At 35.2% G+C, this 14,268-nt stretch overlaps 1 protein-coding gene across 1 annotated transcript in view; it reads left to right on the plus strand.

Annotated features, from left to right (window-relative positions):
* Window positions 1-696: 696 nt before the first annotated feature.
* The window catches only part of LOC107044836 (pancreatic triacylglycerol lipase), a 46,155-nt gene continuing 32,583 nt past the window's right edge, over window positions 697-14,268 (plus strand). The window contains exon 1 of the mRNA XM_015266880.1: window positions 697-972. Coding sequence (XP_015122366.1) covers window positions 971-972 — 2 coding nt within the window. The 5' untranslated portion in view covers window positions 697-970. The remainder of the gene's footprint in view (window positions 973-14,268) is intronic.

The following is a 14,268-nucleotide window of genomic DNA, read 5'->3' on the forward strand; positions in this document are numbered from 1 at the left end:
ATTCCCCAATACCGCGGAAGTCCACGTGAACGGACCTCATGAACATATGCTCGCACCGTAAACCGAATGTTCATTATTCCTGTCATACTCATCAATCCTCACTGAGAAAGCAAAGAATCCACGTAAAGGAGCAACACACCTGAGCGCTTCTCCGAAAGTATTTTGCATTTCCAATAAAAGTAAAACCAGTAAAAAGCAAACCGAAGGAAAGCAAACAGAGTCAACCTCCTGTTTACCAACGACAAAGTCATTCGATTAGAAGACGAATACTGTTAGACTGATGACCTAGAGAGCCAGATCCTAACGGGTTCTCCGTCCACCCAGCATCGAGAATTTTCCAAGTGGAAAGTTGCAGTGAAAAGCCCGCATGGAATGCCAGCATAGAAATTACCATAAATATCGAATGAGCGATATATTTCGGGGTGAAAGAAATTCTCGGCCGAAAAATGCACTCTCATTCATCCGTACTCTCAATAAACCCCCGTATTCCCAATAAATTAACAGCGATGTGCGAGAAAAAACCATTAAACACCCAGAGCAAAGAGTAATGGCGTGATTACCAGAGGCCGACAATTAGTGGGGAACTTCTGTGGACAGCGACCCACACCCGTGCACACCTAGAGCTAAATGGTGGTGGATACAAATGTCTCAGGACTTAGCGCGAATCCTCCTGTGCACCTCAGTTGAGCACAAGCCTCTCACCGCGCTATACCTTCACTTCGTCAATTCCTCATTCCACCAAAAGCCCGAGTATCCGTCGACTTTACGACTTGTACAGCATGTTAATTATCCAGTGATTAGCAGTTGTGAACAATTTCTCAGCGCAGTTAGCTCGCTGCTATCGCCTTTCTACGTGTCTTGACCGGAAGCGAAGTAGTCTTCATTGTTCGCATTCGGTTTTATTGTATATGACTGAGTGCCATGGACCGGTAGAGGATCCAAAGCGGCTGTGACATGCAAAACATCGAAAATGTGAGTTGAAAAGCGAGAGCTATGACTCGTCCGTCAATACTAAACTGTTAATATCATTGTAATTAAATATGCCATTAGAAAGTGTGCTCTCCTGAGTGGAATTCTGAGCATTGAACACTTGTCTTCTTGCTTATCACTTGAATTTTCACTCGTCAATTGCCGGAGGTACCGTGTTTACCGCGATTCCGTATTTTTTTGACGTCGAGATAGTGAAGATCTCGTTGTTACATATATTAATGTGATTTGATGTACGGAGGCAGGTTACATACCCCGGGGTTATAATGAAGCACGCGACTGCGCTTTCTCCACGTAGGCGTAGAGCCGCGTAATATACCAGCAGGCGCTGATCCATTTGTACGTATTGATATGTGTCGATATATATTAGAGGTTTTATCGGGAAATGGACTGCCAAAATTAAATGGTGTACGTGTTTCTGGGTTTATTGAGTCGTTTATGGCCCCGGGTGGAGAGCCGAGGGAAGAAATGCTGGTGACTCTTTATCGAAATTACTCACAATGACTTTTCCCTCTTTTACTAATGCTTTTGGAACATCATGTCGGATTTAGTGGGATATAAATTCACGTGTTTTTATCGCTCGATGCAAATTGACGAGATTGGGGTGATAATTTTATGGGTGATCACCAATTTTTATGGTGTTACTCGCTGCTTAGGTCAGGTGAAAACTGTTGGTGGGTCAGTGTGCGGGATGTGCCTCTCTTTCTCAAATGTTTCGTGAATTTCGCGTTTTGGTTTGTAGATTTGTACAGTTGAAAATTGTCGAGGGGAATTTCTGGGATATTTTTCTCGATTTTTTTATTATAAATTCACTGGAATTTTAAAGATTTCAGTGTAATTTAATAATAAACATTCATGTTTTGATTGAACATAAATTGGAATTATATTCGGTTTTCAGCGAAATCTGAATTTTTTTTACATCTAAGTTCAATTTAACGTTACTCGTTGCTTAGAGAAGAGTCAAGTGAAAATAGTTGATGAGTTAATGTGCACGATGTGCCTCACTTTCTCAAATTTTTTGTGAATTTCCCGTTTTGGTTTGTAGATTTGTAGAGTTGAAAATTGTCGGAGGGAATTTCTGGAACATTTTTCTCAATTTTTTATTATAGATCCACTGAAATTTCAAGCATTTCAAGGTACTTTAATACTAATCATTCCTCTCTTTCTCAAATGTTTGAATGAATTTCGTTTCATGAATGCGTTTTGGTTGGACAGTTAAAAATTGTCGAACGAAATCTCCGGGACATTTTCTTGAATTTTTGATTACAGTTTTATTACAGTTCCACTGAAATTTCAAGGAATTCAGAATAATTTGATACGAAACATTCATGTTTTGATTTTAAAAAAATAGAATTTAATTCAATTTTTGGTGAAATTTGAAATTTCATGATTTTTTTACCCCTAAATTGAGTTTCATCATTGAAAATTCAAAATTTTATGAAAAAATCGATCAAAACGTTCAATTTGCAGTTAAATTATTCTATGAAAATTGATAGAAACCAGAAAAATTTAGGTGAATCTATTCTCGAATTTTCAATTAATTGACAATTCAGTGTAATTTAATCCTAAACATTCATGTTTTTTTTTTTAAATAGAACTTGATTCAATTTTCAGTTAAATCTGAAATTCCAGGATTTTTTCACCCCTAAATTAAATCAATGTTACTTCGATGTTACTCGTTGCTTAGAGAAGGGTTAACTGAAAACAGTGGGAGGGTCAATGTGCAGAACAGGCCTTCCTTTTCTTAAATGCTCCGTTACTCCCGCGTTTTGCTTCGTAGACCTGCAAAGTTAAAAGTTGTCAAGTGAAATGTTGGGTGTACGTTTTCGAAATTTTTATCACATAATTTCACTGAAATTCCACGGAATTTCATCACTGAAAATTTCAAATTTCATGAAAAAATCAATGAAAACTTTCAATTTCAATTAAATCATTCTATGAAAATTCACAGCGACCAGGAAAATTCCGGTGAACATATTCTTGAATTTTCCATTAATTGACAATCCAGCGTAATTTGATACTGAACATTCATGTTCTGATTGAAAAAAAATGAAATTTTATTCAATCTGAAGTGAAATGTGAAATTAGGATTGATTGATTTTAGAATTTTTTCACCCCTAAATTGAATTTAACGTCATTTATTGATGTCACTCGTTGCTTAGAGAAGGATCAAGTGAAATCAGTGGAACGGCCAATGTACATGATAGGCCTTCCTTTTCTCAAATGTTCCATCAATTTCGTGTTTTGCTTCGTAGACCTGCAATGTTAAAAATTGTCATGAGAAATGTTGGGCACACTTTCTCGAAATTTTTATCACATAGTTTCACTGAAATTTCAAGGAATTTCATCATTGGAAATTCAAAATTTTATGAAAAAATCAATGGAAACTTTCAATCTTAATTAAATTATTCTATGAAAATCGATAGAAAAGAGGCAAATTCAGGTGAATCTATTCTGAAATCTTTATTTAATTCACAATTCAACGTAATTTTATATTAAATCAGTAGCGAAGTGGTAAAACGGTTTAAGTCGACTTTTCATTTACTCATCTGAAATTACATCGTCATATCGCATATTTCAGAGTTTATTCAATAGTGAAAGGCTTTTAGCTGTGAAATACACATATATTGGTGACTTGAAAGACCTGAAGTATTTAGAAGTGCTTGAAGGCAGGGAGAATGAGTCACGTACACTTCAAAATTTCTTGTTTTAATTTCCGGGATGGATCACTGAAATTTTCAGCAAGAGATATTTTCACTTGAGTTTATAGTGAACTCTCGTCGTAGGCTGTTGACCATTCGATGAGAAAAAGGATAGAAACTGTTAATTTCAATGCAACTATTCAGAAGTAATGAGTGAGGATTAAGATCCCTTAAGAGAATTTATTCTTGAATTTTAAATTGAATGAAAATTGAAGTGAATTATGAATTCACTTGGTTTTTCAGCGGAAATTTATCAATTAACGCAGATAAAAATCAGAAGAGAGAAATGGGAGAGGCAAGGCAAACGAATGGGGAGCCTATAAAACCGTGTGGACGTCCGCATGAAAAGGGACCACTTTATAATCACATGAGTCAGATAATACTTTTATCGCCGTGTGACATAGAATATTTTATGTTATTGGGCCCGAAAACCGCGATTTAACCGAGCGAAGCGAGGTTAGAATTGCGGTTTAACGGGCCTAATGGCATAAAAAAATTTTGCCTCTTCCCCGTTCCAAGGTGAATATTTGAGGAAGAGGACGAGGGAGAGGGGGATTTTTTGAATGACCGAAGTGAAAAACCATATTTAATCTTCTTTATCGTCCTTGAAAATTAGTATCAATAATTTTCCTTCACGAAAGATTGAATTTGTTAGAATTTAAAAACAATCGATGCTCTCGTCGTCCACTGGCGTTTTTAGCAGTCAACATAGTAATTTCTGTCATTTCCTCGAGTAAAATCTAGAAGGCCCGAGATTATAAAACTAAAGTTTTAAATCGTAGAAAAAATTACAATTTAACATAGAAATTCATACGATTTGGGTAATTTCTCGTTCTTTAATAGGAAAAATTGGTACAAAATTGAGTGCTTTTAACACTTTTGAAAATGATTTTTTGGTCCACGCAATTACTGTGTTAAGTGATGAACAATGAATTTCACATCGCAAACGTTCGGTTAAAGTAAATCAAATTTCAAAGTTTTTCCGGTATAGTCCTCGATTACTATGTTTACTTACTAGTTATTAATTTTATATCTTCTCCGTGCAGTTTGAGAAAAACAACCAATAATTTCCAAACACGAGTGCAGTATTTTGAGCAAAAAAAAAATGCAGAGCTAAAATGCAGAGGAAATTCCCCCTGAATTTCCGTTGAAATTTACCACTTCATTGATTCCCTCTCCCTCCCCCAAATCGAATTCAATGTCGCTCTCGTCACATTCAGTGCAAGCCGGTACATGCTCTACACATAGTACTTTCCATATGAATTATGGATCCAACAAAGTGATTTATTCCTCCGATCGACGAAAGTTCAGGGTAAATTCAATTTCCGAGTTAATACCATCGGGATACAGACATTCGTGAAGCTGTCGTGCTCTGCATTTCCGGCAATTAACTCACCGACAATGAGCTACCTCCGGGCTACAGTCAAGTAGATGATAACGAGACTAAAAAAGAATAGTAGGAGGCAAGGTGAATGAAAAGTCCCTCTGGGCTTTGTCCGCTGTTTCGTCCGGCCTCTCTCTCTCTTTCTCTATCCACTTCGCTAGCGCAAATTTTCACTCTCGATTGAACTTTCTTGGTGCTGTCTCTCTGCAGATCTCGACAATCTCAAGCTAGTTTCATATTTCTTATTCCTTCCGGTCCCCAGCTGCATGCGAGTTTTCACGACCTTCAGCGGGGGAGGGGGGAAGGAGAGGAGAGGCTCCATTTGTTGGTGAATTAATGGAGAATTAATCGGACTTTCCTCAACAACCTACGGTTGATGTTCCCCACAATCTCGTCCATTGGATATATTTTTTATTTGAATTCTTTTCTCATTGCTTTCAAACGACTTCATCAAATTCTCACAACTCTCACGCCGTCGACTTTCTTCACTGCGCACTACCCCCACTTGACCTTCCCATTTTCATTCGGAAGTATGTGGTGCGATTAGAATCCTCGTGAGTTGCATAATGAAGTACTTTATTGTGGTGTCGTTAAAATTAAGTGGAAAATAAGATTTACCAAATAATCGCCAACAGTTTAGCGTTTGGCTTGCACAACTCGATGGGTCTAGTGTTCGTTGGGCTTTTTTGCACATGCCAATAAACTTCCGCACTGAGAAATCGAGTGGTTTTTTCACCTGTAATCATTATGTTTGGGCCGGTGAGCGTGAAATGGCCGGTGATTAGGGGATCAGCGCATTGTCGAGGGAAATGGTGTTTCCTTGTGAGTGGGAATGGGTGTGGACTGATAAAAGAATCTATTCACTATATGGAAAAAGTACCGGACAATTGGCGTCCTCGTATCCTAAACTGTCGCGGTTTCTCAGGAGCATGTCAGTGATTTTTAGGGATCTATCACTAGTTCAGTAGCGAAACTGTAGAACGGCTCAAGTGGATTTAGCTTGAGCTGAGTTTTTGGAAGAATACCTCAGAATCTAAGAGAGATAACGAAATTTTTGGAATTACCATTTTGCAGAGAGAATTAAGGATATCCAAGCATCTTTCAAATTTTGGAATAGAACACGTTATAGATCTCACCATTTTCAATCACCAAATTTGTCAATTAAATTGCATACTGTTATAATATTACTCTTGAAATTTCAAGTGAAAAAGGTTGAAATTTTTAATAACGAAAAAGTTACATGAATTTTCTGCAGACTTCGTCATTGACGCATCAGTTAATTTCTTGAATATTCAGATCATTCTCGATTTTCAGCTCCATACAGCACTGAAAAACGTTAAAAATTATGAAAATTCAGGCAATAACTTCTCTGAATTTTCAGTCTAGTGAAAATTGAATTGTATGTGATGTTCAATTTTCACGATGAGTTTCAAAATGCAAGCATTCATTGAAAAATCAATGATTCTTTAAGGATAATCGGGCGAGCCCGGAGGGTTAGAAAAAAAGCAGCCATTTTTCTCTTTTATTTTTCACGTATTCTTTAAATGATGGAAAAGGCGTGTGTAAAGTTTCAGACTGCTGGGGAACATGGTTAAGTTATTACGAATTTTTGAAAAATGGTCATTTAACCCGTGATCTTATGGAAATTACAAAAAAAACTGCAAAACACAAGGAAAAAAAGCAGCCAAAGTCATGAAACTTTGGACACATTTAGAACATGTGATCAATGATTTTTTGAGTGAAAAAGATTGTCGCCTAGGGGCATTGTTTATTAATAATAGCGAAAAAAGTACTGAAAAATGAAATTTCTGTGCACGCAGCCCAAACGAGCAGCAACGTCTCAAGTACCGATCCGGTGGGGGTAGCGCGGTCAATTTAAACGTCTCTTGAGAAAGAACGATGAAGCGTTGTGATTGGCGCTCCCTCGAACCAGTGGTACCAGCTCCTGGTGAAAAAAAAACACTACCGACGATGTTGCCACTTTTTCGCATGGGTTAATCTTTTTTCATTTATTAATAAAAAAACAATCTGAAAACTTTTCAATGCGTGGAACAGATACAAATAAATTTGATTAGCTCCAAAAATAATTTTTAACCGGAGATATTTCCTAATATTGCCTGAATTTTGAATCCGAATGGGAAAAATTTTTTTGTTCAGCGATTGGTTTTCTGCAGGAAAACAATAGAAACCCCTCCGCCTCACCTCCAACATTTCCTCCTCCCCCGATTATCCTTAACATGAAAAACACAATTTTCTTGAATTTTCAAATTGAATGAGAAATTTAGTGAACTTTTTCATTTGAAATTGAATTCAGACTCACAACATTGAAAATTCAGATGACATTAAGACTGAAATTTCAAAAAATTTCTTGCATGAGAAAAATTTTAAGAAAATTCATGAATGTTCAGCGTCATTCAAATTACATTTTGGCATTTTTAATCATTTTTTTAAAACATTTGTTGTTTATAAATAAATCATTGAAATTGTCTAACCTTTCCGAATCCTTATTTTTCAGGCATGCAATCGATTTCTGGTAAAATTCTGAATATGAATAAATTTGTTACGATTCCGAACAAATGATTTTCATGGTGAAAAATTGATAGTTTATAAATTATTTATAGAAAATGGTTGTAATTTTAAAAAATTGCAATTTTTTTCAGATTTTTTAAATGTTTTCTAAGGATTCAATATCGAGATTCAAATTCAGTCTTCCAAAGTTTAAATAATAAAATCATTGTAAAATGTCCGGAAACTTAGGGTCCAATGGGGCTTAAATGAAAGCTTTGATGTTCGACTACAAAAGTAGAAAAGCATTTCACTGAAGAAAAAATGTCTAAAGTCCTTGGATATCCTTAAAGAAATTTCTGTCCAACTTTTCTCTCCGTGTAGTGGCATGTCCCTGGAAATCCAGACTTTTTTTCTCTGTAATTGACAATGGACGCTTCTGCGGCAGTGGTTCGCGTCCACTTATGCCATTCGTTAATAGCCACCAGGCGTTGTTGACAGTAAATAACTCTTTCCATTACAGTAGGGAATGAGATTCTCATTGTAAACAACCAATAAACGGTTCCGCTCTGATGTCTAGATGATGGCGTCATACACCTATCAATTATCACAAAAGTTGCGTTGACAATTACGTAAAGTTCAGTGATCAGTATTCCCTGTATCCATTTTTCGAAAAATGTCAGACTACAACGCCAGCCTTGAGTGGCATAGCTGCATAAATCATCTGGCGATTTCTGTTCTCTATTACCTGAATCCATATGTTATGAAGTCTGCAGAGTATGAAGTGCTAGAGTGAGGCGTTCTGCCACTGTCCCTGACATTTTAATAACAATTTTTATGAACTCTCATGATTGAATGTACAACAATTTCAATAATCAAAAAGGAAGAAGAAATAAAAAAGGGGGAGGGGCAGAACAAGTTCTCGACCATTTTTTGGAGAATTTTTCTGTTAAACTTCAGTGTCGTCTCAAAATGATAAAATGCTCACATTCCTCGAGGAATGAAAGGTGATATTGATGGTAAAACAAGCTCAAAATGTCAGAATAATTGTGACAGTCACAGGAATTTCATGCGTACTCGCGCTACTTTTATTGTGTTGATGCCCTTTTATTATTTTGCTTCTGAATAGATGCATTGTGTATTTGTTAAATTCGAAATTTACAATTTTTTGTGGCAGGATAACTAGTTTTGGCCTGATGAATGCGAATCCAGCAATTCTGTAAACGAAAAATTAGTTCAAAATTTGAAAAGTTTTTGCTTCTATTGTTTTTGGAAAGTATAGTCCAAAGGGAGAAAAATGAGCGCAAACGGGGCTCTCTAACTCAATTACTGGCGGAGATATTGGAGATTGAATTTTGTTTTCTTCTAAAAAATTTCTTTTTCAATTATAATTACGAGCCACTAAGAATAACAAAAAAAATTGAATTCATAGATTTTGTCGGAAATTTTCTGAGCTTTTCGAAAAAAATATTATTTATGTTTCTATGTATTCTGGCATGGAAAATACAAAAAGAAAGGTTCAAACCGTCATTTGGGGTCGTTCCCTACTCTTTTTCGTTCTTTAATTTTTTTCATCGGAAAGTTCAGAAAATTTCCTAACAAAAACATATTTTTATTTTGGGTTCTATCGCAAACTGACATTTTGTTCCCCCAAATCTAAAGGCGATAGAGAGAGGGACTGATTGATTGCATCATCTGTTTGCTGAAAAAATGTATTTAAAAACAAATATTCAGGGACAATGTTGGGGCAATCTTGAATTGAATGAATCATTGAATTAAATTAAAAATATATCGTCATAGAAAACCCATTCGAAAGCGAATTCCTAATTTATTAGCAAACATATGTTGACTATGTTGTAACGGGGGCAATTTCCGACTTGTTTCATATCAGATTCAATACTAATTTTTTTATTTTAATTTATTGTCCATAATCATGCTCATGGCAAAAAGCAATATGACCGATGAGAATAATAGATTCCATTTTTGCAGCCGTAAAATTTGCATGAAGACTGCGACGTTTCGATTAATATGTAATCTTTATCAGGCCCGGGAACCCAACAAGTTTCAAGTGTACATCAGTACAAAAATGAATTATGGCAATGGAATATATTATTATGAAATATTATTACATGAAATACAGCGGCGCGTGTTGACCATGAGAAAATGTGGTTTTTTACAGAGCCCAATGTCAGAAGATTTTCACCTCATAGAGTTAATAATATGGACAGGAAATAAATAAATTTCTTGAAATATCTATAGAATATAAAAATAAAAAAAAAAATGAAAAAATTTTCAATTTTCTGGTGCATGCGACCCGAACTATTTTTCTAAATTCTCAATCTATTAAAAATTTCGTTGAATGTAACGAAGAATTCCATGAATGACTTAATCTCGAATTGAACTCAAACTTACAGCATTGGCAATTCAGAAGATCTCCAGAAATTTCTAACAGTGTCATTGAGAATTGATTGTTCATGAATTATTTATGAAAAAGGTCATAATCATCAAAATTGTAATTTTGTAATAATCTTCTGAGGTCTCCTCCAACTGTCAACTTTCTCATATTTTTCCAGATTTTTTGAATGTTTCCTAACGTTTTAAAATGAAGGATTAGACCTTTGAAGTTTGAAGAGTCTGTGAATGGAAGTTCTGATGTTCAGTGACGAATGTTGAACAAAACTTCCACGAAAAAAGACCAAAGTAAAGGGTACTTGGATATGCTGAAGATTATCTCTGAGGACATTAGAGTATCTTTCACATTTTTCTAAAAATCATTTTCTCCTGGAACATTCTTTTTTTGTGAATAGATAATAGAAATTGCTCAAATCGTGAAGTGAATTGTGATATTATGTAGAGTGACCTCTACGAATCTTAAGGGTAGATTACTATGAGTTTTAAAAGTCGTGGGAGATTAGAGTGACATTTCTCAAGCACTGAAGATCGATTGTATGTCTAAAAACAAATAATCACTGCAAGAAAATTAATTGCTTATTGTTCGTTTGCGCTGCATACGCTTAACATGTTAAAAATAGCCCAGGGCCTCCAATTTTTGAACTACAGAGGTTTTTTTCCAAAAATTTTGAAAAATGGGTACAATAACAATTACGAATTCGTTTTGTTTAACATAAGAATTTGCGCCATTAATGTAAAATAGGCAAAAAAATTATCCTTAAAATATTTAAAATATATTCTCGATTCTTTTCAGAACACGTTTGGAGGTATTTTACACGAATAATGCAATTGTTTATTTGAAATAAAATGAAATTAGCTGGATCGAAGTCGAATTGAAAAATAAATAATTCGCAATTGTTATTGCACACAATTTTTCAAAAAATAAACCTCTGTAGGTCCAAAATTGGAGGCCCTGGACTCTTTTTAACATTGTAAGAGTCTACAGGGCAAACGAACTATAAATAATAATTTTTTGCACTAATTATTCATTTTTAGATATAATATAACCGATCCTGAATGTGTGAGAAATCTCATTCCACTGGCCCGCGACTTTTAAAACTCATAGTCGTCTCCCTTTAATGAATACGACTGCTACGATTTTAATTTGATAAAGAGAAATAGCTGAAGGAAAAAAGTGCGGAATTTCATTGAAGAATTTTAACAATAATAAATAGAGAAAAAGAAATTTCTCCAACCTAAACCCAATGTCTTGATCAATCACCCTGAAAGAGTCATCAAAAGCGCGGTGAGACCCAGACCTTGACTCAAACTTGTCAGAACACCCATTGGAAAGTGTAATAAATTCTCCAGCAAAAAGAGGAAAAAAACCACACCATTTTCTCTAATTAAAATTCTTGGAAACTGGAAATTAGAGGAAAAATACAATAGTAATGAAAAATCATGAATTAATTAATGGATCAAAAACGGAGGAAGGACAGCGTTGAATGGTTCATTATAATCGCAGAAAACTTTCGCAGCATCTGCACGCAGCGGTTGGAGATGTTAGGGATCTTATGCAGATCTATCTGCAGATTCAGTCGGCTGTCTAGCACATGTGCTTCCGCGTCCGGTTTCTCCTGTTGCGGCGAGATGCTTGGCTAATATTCACAGGCGTTTTATGCATCACAACATCACGTGTATCAAAGCGGCACACGTGCCAATTACCGTAACATCCCTCGTTGTCTATTATTATCATGCACGTTTTATTCTCCATTTTCCAATGAGGCGGGAACTTTCACGCGCTCTTTATCATATTTCAATGATGGATTGTTGCAGTTATCAGGAATTCTTCGTATCCGGATCTTTTCATCATACGCTGTTGAAAAATTTTGACAGAAACTTCTGGCAGATTTCTTCGAAATTTTCGTCACATTATAATTTCACTGACCTTTCAAGGGACTATGTCACTAGTCATTCGAAATTTATGAATATTTTTGTATGAATTTTCCGTACGAAATCCCAGAAATTTCTATCGTGTTTAATTTTTACTGAAATTTCAGAAAATATTGACATGGAAAAATCAAATATTACATTAATTTTCGATTCAAATAATCTGAAAATTAATAAAATACTTGATTTTTCAGTTGAATTGTTCCGTAAAAATTCAGGAAAATCATGAAAATTCATGGAAAATTGAAAATTCATGTCATTTTGTTTCTGAATATTCATGTTCTATTGAAAATTCAATGAAGTTGTGAAAGTTCCATCTCACTTTCTCTGAAAACCATTTTTCCTCTAAATCCGATTCCATGTCACTCTCATGAGAATTACTATCATATTTTCCATGAAATTTGAAAAAATTTGTAACAGTGTGGTTACTATACGTGACCATGCGGTTTGGTCACCTCCACAGGGGTTCGCCGTCGTGTTATATACAATCTAGCGTTGCCGAATTCACTCTACACTGCCCGGGCGCGGGATATACCTTTAGGTGTAGGGTAACCAGACCAAAAGATAGACGATTTCAACTTTTTTTAGTATTATATGAAAAATATAATAGACATTGTATTACGAATTTCCATTTTCATCACGCGGTGACGACAAGTGAACTTTTCGGCACGCTCCGCGTGCCTGAAAGTCCAATTTTCGCCACATTGTGATGAAAAATATTGTTCGTAACTCGTGAAAAAATATTTTTTACCTCGTGGGATTATATCACTCGCCTTGGGTTCGTGATATAAACCTCCCACTCGCCGAAAAACACTTTTTTGCACTCGTTACGAAATATACTATTTTGATAATAATGTATAATAATACGATGATTGTCTTATTCGCAATTTCTAGAACGATGAGTGCCTTTCGAGATCATCCAATGATGTTGAAGGATATTTCCATTGCTTCAACTCAGAAAGAATAATACAGAAAAATGGAAAAATCCAGCCAAAGTCAAATTTTGAAGTAAAATATGAATGAATGAATTATGAATGAATTATATTATAATAATAAAATATGAAAGAATTCATGAATGAATTCTTTTGAATGAGATGAAAAATTCATGTTTGCCTAAAAGTGCAATAATTCCATGAAAAATCCTCAGAATCAAATTATTCACTTGTCGATTTGAAACTTATTTAATACATTTTCAAATGAGCATAAGATATATTTATATGCCTCATTAAAGGGGAAGAATGGAATTTAATTCTTCCCCTTTAATGAGGCATATAAATATATCTTATGCTCATTTGAAAATGTATTAAATAAGTTTCAAATGGAATGAAACTCCATAAGAATAAGTTTGAAATGGAAGAATGGAATTGAATTCTTCCCCTTTAATAAAAACCGGCGAAAAGACCAGCGTCACGGTCACGGATTGTTTTGTAAAGGAAATAGTGGAATATTTTGATTTTGACAGCTGCCAGATTCCGCTCTTTTCTAGTCCATTTTTTACGTCTTTTTTTAGTAAGCATTCCCGGTGCATCTAGAGCGGCCCGACCTTGTACATCGGAAGCGAGCATTTGCCTTTCATTAGTGGAGTTAACACGCTCTTAATGTTCGGAGTGAAAAGTGAGAATTGACGGTTTCATTGTTATGTTGATGGAAGTTATAAAAAGTGACGACTGTTTCGTATCTAGTCTAGACTTCTCAGTGTCATTGCAAGGTCGTTTCAGTATTCATGTAATCAAGGTCAGGTGGGTATTGACATCAAGAAGTCTGGTTCTTAAAATAAGAACCGTTTGGTACTGAAATCAAAGGCCCTGGAGTTCTTAAAATGAAAACTTGGTGTTCTCAAGTTGATATCCTCGTCTCTTCAAATTATCTTCGTTCATTAAGGCGTGACTTCACAACCTAGGGAATTCCCTTCCCCCTCCATGACGAATCGTTACAAATTACAAATACCTTCATCACAACACAAATTACAATGCCTTCAAGTCAATAAAATTTCAAGTTTCAAACGACAATTCAAGTAAACTCCTCTTGTTATAGCGGCTGGAAGACAGAAAGTTTACACTTCACATAAATTTTCAAGTGAAAATAAATATTTACTGCCAAATTCCCTTGAATTTTCAATGAATTGTGTTAAATTTCTTGGAATTCCAAAAGTTTTTGAAGAAATTCCCTGATAATGCAGAGGAATTTGGAATTCGAGGAGAAATTTCTTTGAATTCCCCTGTTTCATCAATTTTCCCGGAATAATTAAACTGAAATTTACAGTTCCTACGGATTTTTCCATGAAGTGATGAATTTTCAATGAGAAAATTCCTTGAACTTTCAGTGGAAATGATACTTGTTAGAAATTTT

This window comes from Diachasma alloeum, unplaced genomic scaffold (genome assembly GCF_001412515.2).
Source record: "Diachasma alloeum isolate Michigan unplaced genomic scaffold, Dall2.0 Dall_scaffold_00827, whole genome shotgun sequence".
In the NCBI taxonomy this organism is placed as follows: Eukaryota; Metazoa; Arthropoda; class Insecta; order Hymenoptera; family Braconidae; genus Diachasma; species Diachasma alloeum.